Source organism: Lytechinus pictus, chromosome 1 (assembly GCF_037042905.1).
Source record: "Lytechinus pictus isolate F3 Inbred chromosome 1, Lp3.0, whole genome shotgun sequence".
Lineage (NCBI taxonomy): Eukaryota > Metazoa > Echinodermata > Echinoidea > Temnopleuroida > Toxopneustidae > Lytechinus > Lytechinus pictus.
In genome coordinates, this window is record NC_087245.1 from 16,233,051 (window position 1) to 16,252,166 (window position 19,116).

Genomic DNA, 19,116 nt, shown 5'->3' on the forward strand with positions numbered 1-19,116 from the left:
GCACCCTCTCAAAAAAAGAACAACTTTAATATCAGATGTAACTAAATATTTTTTTATAACCTCATGGTCTGTTACAGAAATATGCAAATAGTCCATTCAAAAGAAGCACCTACATGTATCTGATTTGTCAACAAGAACTAGTTGCTGAAATAAAAAGATAAGCCTGACAATTCAGTGATAGACCAAAACCAAGCCTTCCCCTCTTGTAGCTCTTCATTGCATAGATGCAGCTAAAAAAACAGATATACTTGATAATCTAGCAATATTTCATGTCAGATATTTAAGGCTAATTGTTTGTCATTATGTTTGTTCTTGTTTTTTATGTTACCAGTGTACTTTTAATCTAAAATATATAATACCATAGGTAATTTTCAGGCCAAGGACGAGATATTTACAGCTTAAAAAATTTGTTTTCTTTATTATCTTGTTGTCTTTTTCCAGGCAACGAAGCTCGGACTTCAGTGCACAGAGGGAATAAAGGAAAGGAAGGAAAATACATCGAACAGTTTGGAATATCACCAAGTAAGTCCGCTCTTCTGAGCAATATAATGGGTGATTTCAAGTTTTTTTGGTGTTGATGTCTATTGTTTTTGTTGAATCAGACTTACCAAATGTTGGGGTTATAGAATCAGTACCAGACTCCTTTATTAGTAACACAGTTGGATCACTCCAAATACCATCTTGATTTATTATGTTGCCTACTGGGACTCAGTTGTCCCTATACAAAGAATATGCAAATTACAGACTTTAGTAGTCAATGGGGTAAAGTTTGATGGTGTGGCTGTTGTGAAAATTGGTCCAGCACTAACATAAGTTTTTAACATACAAATCACCATTACAGAAGGAAAACTGGTGCCCACAGGCTTAAGCGATACCGAATACTAGTACATGTAGCTGGTATAAATCAGTTTGTTGATTCCTGACTTTGGGAATTCTTGCCCACGCGTTTACTGTGAGTTTCAAATTTCAGTTCACATATGCGATACACGCAGCAGAAATTACCCTGCCTAATTTTTTTCAAGTTTCTTGATAAATAGAAGCTATGACTATCTAAGGTAGATATGAGATTATATATCATGTACAAATAACCACAATATAAGTAATGATACAAGGATTTGCAAAGATATGAAAGAGAAGCATTCTACTCAACAAGACAAGCTGAATATCTGTTTTTTTAATGATTGGTATATCATCATTTAATGGTCACTGTTTATTTTCTAAACTTTTATTACTAACCCAAGACTATTTTGTCCTGTATGCCGATAATTCTGTATTAAAACTTAATTATTGCTTTTAAGATTTTAGATTGTGATTTACGTGTATATCACAATTTTCAACTTGGCCTGATAATAAAAAAGGAGTTCATATATTTAGATATCATAGTTTAATGACAAAGAAATATGACTCCACGGATCTGTGATATCAAGTTAGCGCGTATATGACTTTCAGGCTCAAGAGTAAATCTTGTGCATTATTCATGTATGCAAACTAAATGTGGCATTATAAAACTTTCTATGGGATACAATCAGCATGGTAAATCTCTCCAAGAAATAATAGTTCTAATGGGGCAAGTACTCAAAATTTTCTTTCTTGCTGAATACTGAGCAGTTGGACTATTTAAAGGTGTATAGACTCTTGGCTCCTGTGACTCGTCTACAAGAGTCTTCACCATCTTATTAGCCATTGATTGGTAGGATAGATTTGAGGGTTTTCCCCCATGGTTAATCATAGCAAGAATTCTATTGGACAATAAGGGTCATGTATATTAAGTGCAAAGCAATATGCAGTATGATAGAGGAGATAAGGTCCCACGAGCCTAATTACATCAGGAGGGCTAAAGATATTCGTTCGACCCAACCCATTTGAATTTTTGTCAATTTGATATTGCTGATTGACAAAAATGTATGAATGTGATTCAAAATCTAACACTGATTCTAGAAATGGTAACTACTGAACTTACTTCGCCCAAATTGGGAAGATAAATAAGTGACTTGGAACTATTTTTTGACTGGCGGAATAATTAGGGCTATTTTACTGTTTCAGTTGATGAATTCGATCGATTCATAGTTATCTTCATAAATGGCGATTTATTTTTAAAATGAGCTGGCTACGGTACCCTTTCCTGGTCAGATTTGGAATGTCAGATATATATCCTATCCATTGGTAGTAAACATTCCACCCTCTAATTTCACATTTATATTTTATGAATTTTTCAAAAGTGCCATTTTAACACACAAGTCTATGGGGAATGTTTTACGCGCGTGACACCTTTAAGTAATATGGGAAATCTCTAGTAGTGGATGGAATACCTGGCCAAACTCTTCAGTATCAAACAATTTCTCACTGATATCAATATGTTTAGTCATCAAGTGGTGCAAAAAAATGGATTTAATGGCTAGCAGGGCTACATCAGGTAAAGTTAGTAAGTAGGTCTGTGTAGCCTAGGAATGTATGTAGATTGGTCAATGTATAGAGTCAAGGCCTCTTTATGTTCTGATTTATCATTGTTTTGTGTTAGTGTACATCACCTACTTAGCATTAAAAAGACCTTTAGAACTTGCTCATGTTGAAATTGTTCTTAGGAAGGGGGTAGGTAGAGAGGAGATAGAACTTTGAGAACTTTACTGAAGAGAACTAGAGTGGTACCTTCAAGAAGGTATATAGAAAAGGGCACAGAGTAAGGTAAGGTATCTAATAGTGCTCAACTAAGGAGGGAGGGGGTGGCTGTGTGCTGCAATCTTAGTATAGCCCCCCCCCCTTTTTATTAAGCCATGCCATCTATAAAATTATCTTTCTCTCTCTCTCTCTCTCTCTCTATCTATTTATGTATCTCTTCCTTCTTACATCTGAGAGGCAACAGCCCTAGAAAGATTTTGAATAGGTCAAATGCAAATATACTTAAGTAGTATCTCATTCTTTTATTGTTTCCTCATCCAATCTCATGTATATTTGGTAATTATGTTTGGGGCAATTCTGTTATCCTGATATCTACACATAATTTACATACACCTTTATATTACAATTAATTGGGACCTATATTGTCATTGCATTCACTGTTGGGCTATATGCAGGTAGGATTTGTATACATCCATATACAGTGAAAATAACATGTATGGGTAACACATTAAAATGGGTGATTGCATAGAAAATAGGCATTTTCAATGCATTTCTTTGTACTAGTGTGAGTGTACAGATATAAAAGAATAGCAAAGTAGCTATTCAAAAAAATAAAATACATATGTCATATAATATAGGTCCCACGAGCCTAATTACATCAGGAGGGCTAAAGATATTCGTTCGACCCAACCCATTCGAATTTTTGTCAATTTGATATTGCTGATTGACAAAAATGTATGAATGTGATTCAAAATCTAACACTGATTCTAGAAATGGTAACTACTGAACTTACTTCGCCCAAATTGGGAAGATAAATAAGTGACTTGGAACTATTTTTTGACTGGCGGAATAATTAGGGCTATTTTACTGTTTCAGTTGATGAATTCGATCGATTCATAGTTATCTTCATAAATGGCGATTTATTTTTAAAATGAGCTGGCTACGGTACCCTTTCCTGGTCAGATTTGGAATGTCAGATATATATCCTATCCATTGGTAGTAAACATTCCACCCTCTAATTTCACATTTATATTTTATGAATTTTTCAAAAGTGCCATTTTAACACACAAGTCTATGGGGAATGTTTTACGCGCGTGACACCATAAGCAGTGCCTTTAAGAGATTACATGTCACGGAGTGAGTAATCAAACCCTTGGAATGAGACTAGCATTTCGTTTTGCTGAATGTAGTAGCACTTAACCCAGCCCCCTGCTGTCTTTGTGAATTATACCAACACATTGCATGATGGTGGCAAGTCAGTGGGACTAGTCTTTACTTCAGAAGTATTGTTGAAACTTGAAATTGATTGCAAGCCAGTGTTAGGACTTAAAATCAATCACAAGTCATGTCATTGATTGATTTGAAGAAAGCTTCTGGTCTGCTTGCAATAGTAAGATATTTTCACTTGAATTAATTAAAATTGATTGATCATTCACTGATATTGGTATTTGATGGTCAGACAGAAGAGGAAGATATCAGGTTGAGCGCTTAGTATGATATTTTGACAAGCCATGACAAAAAGAAAACCATACTACTTTTTAAAATTCTCAGGCAGTCGGGCGGGGTCAGTGTTGTGGAATTATTATCTTTAGCCTTAAAATATTTTCAATTTGTTAGGAATTTGCCAATGCCTAATGGCATAAAATTGTTTATTTCACATCTTCAGCAAAATTCAGAAACCAAGTTGTCATAGCTGTATAAAGGTTTATACATGTACCTGAAATATACTGCAAACAGTAATCATTCACCCCTTGTTTCTTTCAGTTTCAGTTTGAGTTAGACAAAAGATAATTTTTCTCTTCCAGTTGTCAGAGTTATTTTTTTTTATGGGGGGGTATTTTTGTTTTAGTTTTGACAGTTTGATCATCAACTTATTCATTTATATTTTTAGCCATGAAATGTTGTACTATTTTTGTGCTCTGCATAAGATTGTTCATTTATTTTTAAGGGGTAAGATTAAAGAAAAAGTTTTTTTTCACCACTTCAGTTTTTTTCAATTCCATGAAGGTCTTTTGAATGGTAGCGACCATATCTGTGGCATTATCCATCACGTATACTTTACCTGTCTACCACCGTTTCACCCCCTTTCTCTCACTACTCCACGGCTTTCCATCCCTCTCTCACCTCTTAATAGTTTCACCATCCCTTACTATACTTGTAATCATATTACATAGGGAGCATGTAGGAATGTGGTTTGGAAGGGGACAGAGCTTGTCATGCTTGTGTACACATTACCTTGTGATGTAAACCCTGCATTAACTCCCCGATTTTAACAGGCCATTTCAATTTCCGGGATTATAGGTACTAGTCCATTTGTTGGTCTGTCCGTTAGGTGGTTGCCAAGTTTGTTGTCTGGAGAGAACTTCAGATTTACAGATTTTAATTTCAAAGGGTGGTATTCTAATAGCCATGGTTTAGTTAAACCTGGGTCAACTTGGACTAAAATTTTATGGAGTGCCAGTTGTCAACTCATTCACCAATTGAGAATTATTTTTGTTCTGCTGGAAGAAATTTCTTTTGAAAAAAGAATTGAGTTTTAAAATAGAAAGAATTTAAAAATACAAAAATATGAATTTTAATGAATGATTTGATATACTTGCCACAGATATGGAAGAAATATTATGAAGTCTAGCATTCCATAGAAGTGTTGCTTAAAATTCTAATTTGGACCAGGGTTAAACCAAGGTTAATTATCAGAATACCACCCAAAACATTCTTATTAGGGATGAGCATGTAATCAGACTGGGTATGGTAGCTTGATGGTAAAGCACCGTCTTTATGAATGGGAGATCAACATCCCCCCACCTCACCAATCCATACCTTAAAAAATTGACATTCTGTCTTTAAGCTAATCACTCTGCACTATTTAATTTTACTTAGAGTATGACTCATAGATTATTATATTAATTCTTGTAAGCAGATTTATTCCCCCAATTATATATGTATATATATATATATATATATATCTACATCTGTGTTTAAGGGGTGAATTTTTGTCCTCTGTCAATGTTCGTAATGCGCCTTAATGCCCTCTACCTTCGAAGTTCGACTTAACGTCTAAATGTGTATTATAACAGCTTAAACCCATTCATAGACTTCGCCCTTAGATAGGATGTATGCATATATATATATATTTATATATTTGTATATATATGTATATATTTATATGATTAATAAATGGAATGGTGTGAATAATGGAAAAAAAATAAATGAGAAATATATTTAAACTTAAAAAAATAGTTTGTAAACTTCAAAAGTTTTTAAGTAAACTTGAAAACTATTTTATCAACATGGAAACTGAATTTGAAACTTAGCCGTACCTTTGTAAACAAGAATTTAACCAGTTCACACATCCCTGTCTGTCTTTTCCTGAGTTTCCACTTTAATTTTGGTCTTTGTGTAATGGGAGGATTAAAAATAGGAAAAAAAATTGGTTGGATTCCTCTTTGTTTTGTTTAGCAGCTCTGAATTATTAGAGGATATCACGAATAGGTCACCCCTATAAAAAAAACTGTTCCGCTATACACCTGGCAAAAGTATACCTGCAAGTACTTGTCTAGAGCTACTTTAGAACACTACACGTGTGAAGGGAAACAATGCATTGCTTGAAATGCAATTCAAGCAGCTCATGGAGGAAAAAAACAAATTGATACATCACTGAATTAATTTGCAATCGTCAAGAATGTGACAAGGTCGACAACTTGTACTTCTGTTTTTTACAGAAAATATTCTTATGTTTTTTTAGAGAAAATATTCTTATGTTTGCCCCAGTGATCCAGGAATTCAGAATTTGTGGAATGTTTTCATGTCCCATTTAGTTGACTACTCTTTTTTGAGTGGTTTTGGAATCAGTAGGCATCTGGAAAGTTACTATTTTAGAACTTGACAGTTCCTCTTATAGATCCGGGCAGTGGATAGAGTCGGTATTTATTTTCAACTTCTGAATATTGCTACACTGCAAGATGTTGGGTGCTGAATATGCATATGTGTAGCTGAACTTGTGGTAAGTATTTGTGATGCTACTTTACACCAATGAGTATCACTTCACAGTAGAAACTTTGTTGTTTAGATTTTTTTATTTTTGCTTTAACAAGAATAGGAATAAATGGGGAGAATATAGCTTCTATCTCTAAAGGTTTAAGGCAAATTGTAAGTAATAAATTTTTCATAGAAACTGCCAGGATTTTTTGCTACTTGGTGTATTTTTCTGTTTTGTCCATTATTTATATTCTCTTGAGCTCCAGACAGTAATGCTCAGAGTCTAAGGTGTGTCATGGGTTGGGTCATTAAACATAAATAGACAATGCTACAACAAATATTTTTCTTAGATTCATGAAAGGAATTAACAAAGACTTGACATTCATTACAAAACAACACATTAGCGGTGGATGCATATATTTTACATAATGCTTATGTTATTATAACAAGCTTGTAGTGATTAGGCTTCAAAGACTATATTTTGCTAAACCTAGAAAAGTGAGCAAATTACTTTAATCTAACTTTTTTTGCGATGTGCTTTTTCCAGCTTAATGCTTTTAAAGGCATATTTGATAAATACATGTAGTGCAGTAGACTTGATTTAATTTCATACAAGGACCAGTAAATCAACTAAAATCAAATTCAAAATTAATATGAAGATCCATTCAAGATTAATAGGAAATACCTTGAATTATTCAAAATGCATTTGTATAAAATATACATATTTATAATTTAGACTTGCTGTTGAAGTTCAAGGGGTGTTTCATTAAGTAAATCATTTCAAGAATCAATCATAGGAACTCTGATGAAACATCTCTCAGAAATACATGTAGATTGTATGGAATTGTTTAGTGACTGTATTGTAGGACACTATATATAACAGATGAACATGTATAAAGGTATATAGACGAGGTGTATTAAGTCTGTAAGGAAGATAGTCTGTAGTGGATATAGATTTGAATGGGGTCACATTCTTCCTAGTCCGGTAAAATACCAGTGCTAGTAAGCCGATCTTCTCAGAGCCGTGTGTGATGAATGTATTGCTGTGTAGCTATAAACAATCTGACATGAAGATGTGTTGATTGTGAAGAGGAGGAGAAGAGAGAGATGGGAGGAGAGAAGAGAATGTGAAGCAAGAGAGGAAAGGGAAGGAGAAATCAAGAGAAGAGGAGAGTTATAGTAAAGGAGAGAGTAAGGGAGATGGGGAAAATGATCAGACTTGAAGTAAGGGGAGGGAGATGGAAGGAGAAAGGGAGAGGGCTGGAGGAAAAGAGAGTGATGGAGGAAGAGGGGATAAGGCAGAGATGAGGGTATTAGACAGAGATGAAGAATTAGGAGAGATAAAAAGAGAACTGGGAAATTGGGAATATTTAAGAGACAATTGAGGGTGGAATGAAGATTATTAGGAGAAAGGGGCTATTGAAAATTGAAAAAAAATATAAAGCATCGACTGAGAGAAGTGCCAGGTGTGATTCTCGTCGGATTTAAATCCTAGTGTAAGTGTCAAAGTTGGTTAAGTTTTCAGCAAGAAAGAGTGAGGGGGATGGGGGGGAATGGGAGGATAGAGAAAAGGACAAGAAGGATTAAGATTAAAAGTGAACAACATCTTTAATAAAGGTAGTGGTTCATTGGGGTATAACAGACCAAGATGATAGAACATGACAGAACAGACATTCCTCTGATTCTTATATCAGAGGGATACAACACATTCATGTGCTTTCTAAACTACACCCTGCCCTGTTAAGTAATTACCTCCTATAGAGCAACAACAAGGTCAATGATTTACAGATAGCAGTTTAAAACATGATGTTGGAAAATGAAATGAAAACATTTTCCTGATGGGAAGAAATGGCATCCATGTCATTTTGTTGGCCATAACAAATATCATATTGCAAAGTTATCCGTACACCTTTTGGTGGTGGACTGCAGGGGGCAAATCTAGGGATTTACAAGTGATAGGTACTGAAAAATGGCGTCTTTTACACTTATCATTTTGGAAGATCTAGGGGTTCTTGTTTTCCATATTTCCCAAAGTCTTGGTATATTGCCGGTCAAAGGTGGGGGGGGGGGGGTGATGACCAGGTCCTTTTAGCCCCTAACCCAGGATCTGCTACCATGTGGGTAGGCTGTTTCTTTCCAAATATTCTGTTTTGTTCTATTTCATGCCCTTCATCAATGAAACTCGGTTCAATAACCCTTTAAAATGTACATGTAATGTGAGTGCACATGCGCAATCTATGGTAGATTTGATGTGCAATCTATGGTAGATTTGAACATATCATTTTCATTTTACTTTATTCAATGGATTTTTAGTATAAGATCATCCTCTGATATTTTACTGAAGTTTTCAATTATCCAGTCAATCTTCACAATACCTGAACTCTTGATAATGCATTCATCACTAAAAGATGACTTAATGATATTACATGTGTAACTTCAGACATAGGCCCTGTCGTAAGCATCCTCTTTCAGTAGCCAACAAACTGTGTTTCAAAGTTCTTTGAAGTTTATTACAGTAGTGTGAGGGTAGACAGAAATAGGTCAGATATATTTGTGTTTATTAATCCTAGCATGGTGTAGGAAAGGGGATGGGCGCTATTTATACTAGTCTTTACTAGTGCTAATACCGAAGGCTTCTCAACAGAAACAGCTGCATGCTATAAATTGTGTGTGATTTCACTCACAAGAAGGTTGGTCGCACTTGAGGAGATATCCAGATAGAGGTTCAAGGAATAAATCAAACCAACTGACATCTGTGTTTCAAAGTACCTTCATTAACATAGCGTATGATATCTGGAGAAATCCTTCAATGAAATTATACTTCATCGCTTAATTTTTCATGGAACACCTTCAGGGAGTTTTACTTGTCTCATAATCTTTTCACAGAAAATGATATATTGCTGAATGGGTTTTTCAGTAAGTGTTTGGTTTATTACAGATGGACTTTGAACAATATCCATGTGATCATTTGAGAGATAGGGATAGCTGTTTCATTTACATATGTGCTGTAAATTGTATATTTTGATGCATCAGGGTCAAATGATGTGCAGTTCTAGATTCTTTTAGTTGGTTATATTTTTCTTGACCCTAGTGCTGCACATCTCTCATTTTGAAATGTCTTTGACATCCTATGGGTTACATCCTCTGAGATACTTTTACAAAAGTGGGATTAACTTGTGCTTGCACCCTTTGGTTGGAAGGAATACCTTCCAGTTTTGCGGCTATCAGTTGAGGATTGAAGCTTAGAATTCATGCATGCAGCAAAAGCAGTAAAAAATAAAAGGTTCGGTTTTGTTAAGCCATTTAAAGAGATGTCGATTTAATAATAATTAGAGACCAAAGGAAGCAGGAAAGTTTTGTCTTTCAAATCCATGAGAATCATTCTTAGTGAGTTTGGTAGGAAAGAAGCCGTATGCCCTTTTAATAAAGAGGTAATAAATATTACAGTTTACTGTAAATCTCACAAAAAATTGTCCTTGATTCATTCGAACCCTGATCTGTTTCTTCTCCAGCTCATGGTGGATGGATTGGTAGTAAGCCTCGGATCTCTGATATCCATCAGACCGGTATCACCTTGACCTGGGGTGCTGCACCTGTCAAGAAGTCCCGCACTCAACTCAACTACATCCTTGAAGCCAAGGACACCTACAGCAAGCAGTGGACTCTCATTGCCACCGACATCCTTGATACCAAGTTCTGTGTGGAGGAGTTGGACCCGCAAGGCGCCTACATGTTTCGGGTGCGTGCGGAGAGCGAGAGCGGGATCAGTGAACCGGGAGAGGAGTCCGATCTCATCAAGCTCAAGGATGCAGGTATTAAGATAGAAATATGTTTGATTACATCATTAGAGCAGTAAGATCATGATGCGGGTATTGGTAAGTTGTAGGGATGGAAGCAGTTCTTCTTTTCTTTCCACTTTGTCCATCTCCATGTCACATCTGTCAGTCTTGATCTTAAGTCCTAGTAGGAGATGTGTAACTGTATACAGTTTCTTGTTTATGTCCTTTCATGTTGTTATAATAAACCTATTCAATATGGTGTATTGACTCAAGTTTTACAGCTGTTCCTAAAAGAACAGGGTCAATCAACATTACAAAAGGATTGTTGAGATAGAGAGGACACATGGAGGTAACCCATTCAACTGAAGTGGGTCATCTGCAAAACTCAATATTGCGATTTCAGAGTTTATTTTTAAAACTTTCCAAGTTAATGCGTATGCAATGAATTAGTGATTGGTATTGCTCTAAACTGGTACTTGACTGATTCTTGCCTTAAGGCAACAGGTTCAGTTTATGGATAGGTTAAACTCGGAGTGCAAGTATTCAAGTATTCAAGTATGTAGTGCATCATAGATTTCTTGGATAAGTCTTTTCTTAAAATGTATATCAGAAAACCAAACACATTTTTATTTCAGCCAATCTTGAGCATGCATTGCAGCGAAACCCTAGTTTAATGGAATATGCTACTGACTTAAAAATATAATAAGACAATGCAAGTTAACTTTAATTTAATGTAATAGATTACAGCAGTTACATAGCAGGATGAAACAAGGATTTTGAATTGTTACTGAACCAGCCTACCACCACAGAACCAACAAAAAGTTGCCCAAAATAAATTTCTTAGATCTTCATCGAGTTTGAAAAAATACACCCTAAGCTTTAAAATTATATGCATGTACAGTGACAAAGTTCATTAATAACTCATTATTGATTGATTAGAAGACAAGAAAGATTAAAGAGAAAAGTGGATTTGAAGGTTGTGGTTGGCTCAAGCACAAGATGTGCAGGGTGCAGTCTCTGTGAAAAATCCAATCAGTCAAGAAAAATATGTCAAAGAAACTCTTGTATCTTGTCTCTAAGTTTACAGCTTCAAATTTTGAAAGATAGAATAAGAATTACTTTTGTAAATAAGCTAATTGCATATTTTTACTTTATGAAGATCAAGTTATTTGGCTCTTTATTGTTGGTTTTTGGGGTTTCAGGTCACATTCCAGTATTCTTTTCTTTCAAACTATGGCACTTCTGCATGCAATATGTTTTTACAAGTATCTAATTAATACATGTAACTCTCTCCTCATTATAGAGCCATGTCCATTAATTTCTTTCATTAGTATTAATGAAAAATAAATTTTCCATCCTATTTTTTTTTCTCTCTTTGTATTTTGAAATGAACTTTTGTGTCTTGACCTTAATAGGCCTTCTAGCCATTCATGAATCTGTACAACTTCCAGATTCTACCCTCTATCAATCCCAAAGCATGTCTTTTCTTTGAAAAGGAGATTGTAATGCTATGTATTCGCATGAGTTTTTATCAGTACTTTTCCTTTAGACCTCTTTCTTTCCTCAAATTTTTCAGGCAGTAAGGCAAGACATTCGCCCTCACAGTCGAACACCACAACAAACAAAGGTTACCATTCATACTCTTTGCGATTGAAATTTTGCCACCAGTTTGCACAAGCTGCATTACACCTTAAAGCTTATTTTCCAAATTCATCCGATCACTTGCAATTTCTGGTGTGATTGTCCTTCCCTTGTTTCTTATTGACCATTTTCTTTGCATTATTTGTCTTTAACCTGTTGGTGACTTAGCCTGGCCGGAGTCTATGGAAAACATGTTATAGTGAAATCATCCAGTCTCCAATGGGTTAAGCTTATTAGTTTTGTTTTCATATTACACATGCAACAAGCATTTAAAAGGAGGAGATCTTGTTTCAAAGTAATCCAACTTCTTGGCAAATATGGGATATTTATATTAATGATTATATTTAACAAAAAATTTTTCAATGTAAGGAAAATCTGTTTCTGTTGCTGAAATATTAGAAGTTGGCTATAAAGAGTAAATGATGGAGCTAAAAAGGTTCTTAGTTAACCAAATATTGGAAATGCAAGCTATTTTAACCATAGACCAGCCCCTAAAATCTTATGCCTAGCGCTGTTCCAAGCTTTCCAGTGTGATGTTGATGGATTGGAGTGAAAAAGAAATATTAGTCTGTTGTTACTAAAGATATTCAGAAAGATAAAGAAGAGGGGCAACCATCATAGCTTCTTGTCAATCTTATTTATATTTTCTAGAATTTGTGTTCATAGAAAGGGTCAATTCCAAATAATGATGATAAAGCAACTCTTATCAAACTCATATCTTGGTCAGAACTCATCGTGATTTTAAGAAAATTTCTCTTCATTTTTGCCAATGTGTGTATCAGCTTCTTTGCCTGACTTTTCTTCCATTTTGAGAATGAACCTTAAAACAATCTTTCCTCAATCCTTGGGTATCAGCATGCCAGTTGGAACTTAACAAGGAATTGCTATGCTATGTTTTATCAACTACTCACCACATTGATGTGGATTCCTGATTTCCTTGTGGGATAATTTATCTAATGAACTGTTTTTTCCTGGAACCATCCCCCCCCCCCTCCTCATCCACTGCCATTCCCATTTTCATATTCTGATGTGTTTGTGGTAAAGTGATTTTCTATTTTGTGTATTTCATCATAGTTGTTTTTCATCCTCTTTACTATGACTTGACATGAATAGTTTATACCAATACCCTGAAACAGACTGAATCTGTTTAAATGATTAATCCACTTGATATTCTGACTAGTCAATATATAGATGATTGTGTCAACCTAATTTTTTATTTGATTAATTTCGGGGGGGAAAATAGAAGTGAAAATTTGTTTCTCTGTTCACTGTCACAGATTCATTTTTTTCTCGTCAGAAATACACATACTGTGCCAAAAAGAAGTAGCTGAAATGTTCTGCGGACATGGTTTTAAACTTATGTTTGAACAGAAATTTAGGAATTTGCAATTGTAACAGTACAGCATTTAACCAAAATTCAGAACCGTGTCCATTTTGAACAATCATGTGAGCACCTTTTCATTGATAATCCACATGTTCATCATAGAGAAAACAATGGAGAATATGGACAAACCACTGTAAAAGACACACTGCACCATTAATTATAACAGGATTCAAAGGCGCTCTGTCTTTCTTATTGGCTTCTTGTTTTGTCAATGATGATTGTAGAATAATTAGATACGAAAAATGCTTGTGGGCTTCTGAAAAGACAAGGCTCTGATTTTTTGTAAGTGTCTTGTCCAGTTTCATTGCAAATTTTATATTCTATTGTTATTTTTGTATAAATTCTACTTGTGACAGAACATTTGGTGCTGTGGATGTTTTTTGTTATGTGTTTGTTTAAAAGTTTCTGGTGTTTCAAGTTTCATAACAGAGAAATACACTATTGTCATTTCGATCAAGCTCCTAATGGTTATTGCCTGTATTTTTTTGGTTTTATACATGGGTATATGTGTTTGAAATGTTGTACACTTGAGGATAGTTAAAGGTCTTTAGGACTTTCCGAGTTAAAATAAGTTCATGCCACAAACATGACTGGAAATAATTTTATTTTATTGGAACTCTCCATAGGAGACAAGAGATGCTGCTATCTGATATTAAACTCAAGAGGGCGCTATGCACTGTAGGAGAATAAAGCTTCATTGGTGGTGTAATTTAATTACTAAACATGCACACAATTTATTATCAACTTATCAATTTGCAAAGTTCAAATTGTGCATTAGTAAAATGAAATCTGGTATTAAAGCAAATTACTAGTCATGATTACATGTATTTGGCCAATTGGGGATTGTGAACTATTTAAGACCCATTAATAATTGAACTATCATTGGTTGAAGAAGCATCTTAGAACCTGTTTCGCATTACCTTTCTTTCAGTAACAACACAGTGTTTTTATTTGCTTATGGTCCTGTTATATTCTATTGATAGAAATTTTGTGAAATTGAGAAACCTTTTCACAACAAAACAATATTTTAGACATTTTTTTTGTTTAGTTAAAATTTTACCAATTACTTCATGAATGTAGATAAGAGATTGTAGGTGACAGAATGAGCATATATATATGTTTTTGGTAAACACATATGTGTTTATTTTGCACATCTAGTCTTAACCTAGGGTAATTGATTTTATTATTATTATTATGTATCCTTGGAGATAACTAGAAAATAATGTAAGACTTCACTGGTGTATAAATTGAGTTCTGTGTAAAATAAACAAAAGATTACTAGTAGCATTTGTAATATGCTCATATCCATTTCAAGGAATGCTCAATGCTCCTTAGTTCAAATTTTTCAAGAAAGACATCTCTCCGTTCATTTGCAGGTAACCAGCCGCTCTTTGTGAAGACCACAGAGGAAGTATTTGCTGTGAAGGATGGCAAAGCCACCCTCTCCTGCACCCTCTCCGGCGAGCCCAAACCCAAGGTAGTCTGGATGAGGGAAGAGGAGATTCTCAAGAACTCGGACAACCTCAAGGTCACGTCCCAACCCAATGGTGTGTGCTCTCTAGAGATCTCAAAGGTCAGCAGTAATGAGATAGGGGAGTACAGGTGTATAGCTACCAACGAGCATGGAGAGTCAAGCTGTAGGCTCTACTTGGATGTGGCAGGTGAGATTTCTTGTGTGTTCCATGGTGTATCAAGGAAATTCACAGGGCAATAGTTGAAATCATTCCCTCATTCAGCAATCAACCTGGATGCCAGTATTCTCTGATAGTTCATGAGATCAAACCTCCAATCGAATATTTTTTTCTTTCTTTTTGAATTGTGCACCACTCTGAGTATCGTTTCCTTGAAAGATCAAACTGTACTTGTCATTAATGTTGGCTGAATATGATGTCTTGCCTGACATATCTCTTCTCAAGATAAGTACGCAACCATGTAGGTCCAATATGAAAATATCAGCTATAATATCTTGATTGAACCGTCGGTTTCTTAATTCATAGGACAAAATTTGATGTTTTCACACCTGCCTGATGAGAAATAAAATTCCTGTTTATGGTGTGAAAGCCGAGTACTGCTAATGTCATGGGTAGTAAATAAACAACAGACTAGTAGGTTCTGTACAAAAAAAATGTGAGAAATTTCACAGTTATTGTTCTAAGCTTTTTGAAGTATTTGAAAATCAACTATGAGAATTATTGATGTGAGGCAAGAAGAATGTGCGTCCATTGTAACTGGATGGAGGAGACTTGTATCAGGCTGATAATCATGAGGACTTTATGTTGATCTACTTGTACTGTACCATGTGAATATATTAAATGATTAAAAAGTAGGGGTATCATGAGGCCTGAGCAAGATAATGCAATTCATGGGCATTTTTTCATTTCAGGCAAATTTGAATATGCGTTAAAACTGTAATCCAGTTCACGTACAATATTATTGAATGTTTTTATCTTCATGTTTCATCTCATAGAGGCCCCTCATTTTGTGGAGACCTACAAAGATACGGAAGCCACCATTGGTCAGTCGATTCGATTGGAATGCAGTATAGACGGTATCCCAGAGCCAGAAGTCATATGGTCTAAAGACGGCAAGGTTATAGAAGATTTTGAGAGATACCAGTTCTACTATGAAGGAGAAGAAGGATTTGCTTTGGAGATCAACAACTTTGACAAGGATGATTGTGGGGAGTACACCCTAGAAGCTTCTAATATAGCCGGCAGTGTCTCTCATTCAGCAGAAATCTATGTGACAAGTAAGTCACTTATTATTTCTGTCTTCATTTTTCTGTTCAATATACTTATGAATTAACCAGTTGCACATCTGGTCTAAACTTAGTAAACCAGTATTAATGTACATGTAAGTGCCTAGTGATTGTCTGCTCTCCCTGATCATTCTGGGTTAGATCCCCGAAACGTTCAATTAGCCGAGGCTGCAGTACCTCCCTTAAATGTGCCAAAACTTCTGGTAGAAACCCGACCTATCTTACCATACATCTTCAAAGAGTTGTAAGCTAGAGTAATATTGTACATTTGTAGGATCAAGGCCACCACTTTGAACACGGTTTAAGGGCAAACTGCCCTGGAAATAATTGTCATTAGGATAAGGTGTCCTTTGGGGAAACTTACCCATCTGTGAACTATCCTGAGAAAGAGGTTTACCCATTGGATTTTTTTTTTCATGTAGGTATATTGTGTTTGGGGGTTGTTAAGTTCTGCCTGAAACATGTATTCACTCTCAAGTCTCATCCCTGTTTTACCTTTCTTCTATTCCTTGGTGATTATTAGGTGGACCAGATGGATACAGGAGAGTCTTTATCAAGAAAGATATCATTGTTGAAGATGAATATGAACTCCTAGCTGAACTGGGAAGGTAAGGCCACCCCCTCAAAAATAATCTTTAAAAACAGACAAAAGTAAACAAACTATAGCTTTTCTATGTGATCTCATTTGATCAAATTCTCTTGATAGAGATCACTATAATTGGCCCTATATGAAATGACTTATATTCTACTGTCTTTGAAATCATGAATTATTTAATGTTGGTTATAACACAAGGATGGTATGCTCTTTGCTGTTTAATATTGGGCAGGCATGTACAATTTTGCAAACTTATGTAAAGGAACCTTATTTTCACCCCCCCAAATTCACAAATTATTGTTTATGAAATTTTCCCCCTTTTTCAGAGGAGCTTACGGTGTGGTCCATAAAGGTATCTCCAAGGCTGATGGCAGCGAGTGTGCCATCAAGACAATCCGTGTCAAGGCTGGTATGTGGGAGGAAGTACGGAATGAGATAGCTGTCATGGGTATCTTGGATCATAAGAGACTCATCAAACTCTTTGATGCCTATGAGACTAAGAGAGAGGTTGTCATGGCGATGGAAATGTATCCTTTATTAATTTATATGTTTTTAACTTTCAAAGCTTATATTTTTAGAGCATGGTATTAGAGTCGACATTATTTTGGAGGTCTGTTGCAGTTATCTCAAGTTCTAAATGAATGCATATGGAGGTATCATCAAAAGAGATATTGGGCGGTATCAGTTTTTGCCTCCCCAGCAGATCATAATTGGTCAATTAATGATCATGCAATTGTGTTCCATTTTGCCAAATTTTGGCCTATTCCAAGGTTGTAATCGATAACTGCACATCTTTTCTGTCCGTTCATTTTGATGTCACAAACGAAACAACATTTGACATCACATGCACCACCTACACAAACCAGGCTAGGAAGGATCTTATATAATAAGACTTTGATCCAGATGTTCCTAAGATAATCAGTAAGTCACAATTTATTGTGCGATATCTAATTGAGTGAAACATCTTACTATTACAGTGGAAGGAAATTTTTAAAGGCCAGACTAGTGCAATAGCTTTGTTTTGTAAGCTTGCTCATTAGTCTGTATCTCTTTCTAGGCCATCCAATATTATCTAATTAAGGACGTTCCACAGTTATGTTTGTGCGCATCATGATCTGCGCATATTTTACACTCTGCGTGCTGACGTCACAATGATGAACTGGTGATTAATCAGCTGTAGGTATTGTGAGCTGATTTTTCTCCTTACTGTACTAACTGCAGATCCGGTGTGTTATTTTATGAAGCTAATAAACTGGAATTATTCCATAGACCATTTTTGTTTTATTCCTCTTCAATTTCAAAATACTTTTCTCTGTAGTGCTGCAAAGTATGATGAATATGACCCCAAGTTTGAATAAATGATAGAGTGGTTCGGAGTTTTTCCTCACAGAGATATAAAGCTTTTGGCACGTTTTGAGGTGTTTAAAGAAGAACATTTGCTCTAATATGAGTGCTGATAGTTTGAAAACAAGCACATGAACCCATATTTTTTTAATGTTTGCACCTCTTAGGTATACCTTCCTCTACAACTATGAAAATGACATGGATTTTGAATAAAGTGCAGCAGTTCTTTTTCTTCTTAAGTTTGCTATTGAAATTTGAAATTTATGAGGTTGAGTATTTGTTATCTTTCCCGCAATTTTTAAGAACTGAGAGTGCTGTTAAACTTAAATGAGCAAACGATTGAAAGCACTATATATAGATTATCCATCTTACGGATACAATAATCATATTGCAAAATTTGATGAAATTTTCAAGGGTTTTGACTGAGTAACAGAGCTTTAAACTCATTGTTGTGATCTCGTGAGGTCTAAAAATGCTAAATTCTTTTGAATGCGCAATTCTCAAGAACATCCATTTGGGTTAACTTTGAAGCTCTATATAAAAAAATCAAGCACATAGACCCATATCATTTTTTGCATATTTAGAATATTCAGGTGCTAAAGTATCTATGTGCAGAGAATGATGAAAATGACATGGATTTTCAATGTTTGGGAGCAAGACTACGGAACCATTCGCATGTTAGACGGTATTAACAGACTTTTGCTTGTTTTCGGCGTATTTTGGGCTGTTTCAAGCCAACTCAAAATATTTTGGACACTGATAATTTGAAAACGAGCACATGGACCCCATAGTTTAAATGTCTTAACTTCTTCAGAATATATTCCTCTACAGATCTAGAGAGTATGATGAAAATGACAAGGAATTTGAATGTTTGGGAGCAGGACTAAGGAACCATTCGTATTTTAGACATTTTAGACGGAACTATTATAGACTTTTGCATGTTTTCGGCGCATTTAGGCGATTTTCAAGCCAACTCGCAACACTTTGGACACTGATAACTAAAAAACGAGCACATGGACCC

General features: G+C 35.3%; 1 protein-coding gene across 1 annotated transcript in view; it reads left to right on the forward strand.

The window, feature by feature from the left end:
* Nucleotides 1-19,116, forward strand: part of LOC129263901 (obscurin-like) — a 54,530-nt gene that overhangs the window by 2,289 nt on the left and 33,125 nt on the right. Inside the window, exons 2-7 of the mRNA XM_064097141.1 lie at nt 442-522; nt 10,107-10,406; nt 14,775-15,059; nt 15,866-16,147; nt 16,680-16,764; nt 17,078-17,278. Coding sequence (XP_063953211.1) covers nt 10,325-10,406; nt 14,775-15,059; nt 15,866-16,147; nt 16,680-16,764; nt 17,078-17,278 — 935 coding nt within the window. The 5' untranslated portion in view covers nt 442-522; nt 10,107-10,324. The remainder of the gene's footprint in view (nt 1-441; nt 523-10,106; nt 10,407-14,774; nt 15,060-15,865; nt 16,148-16,679; nt 16,765-17,077; nt 17,279-19,116) is intronic.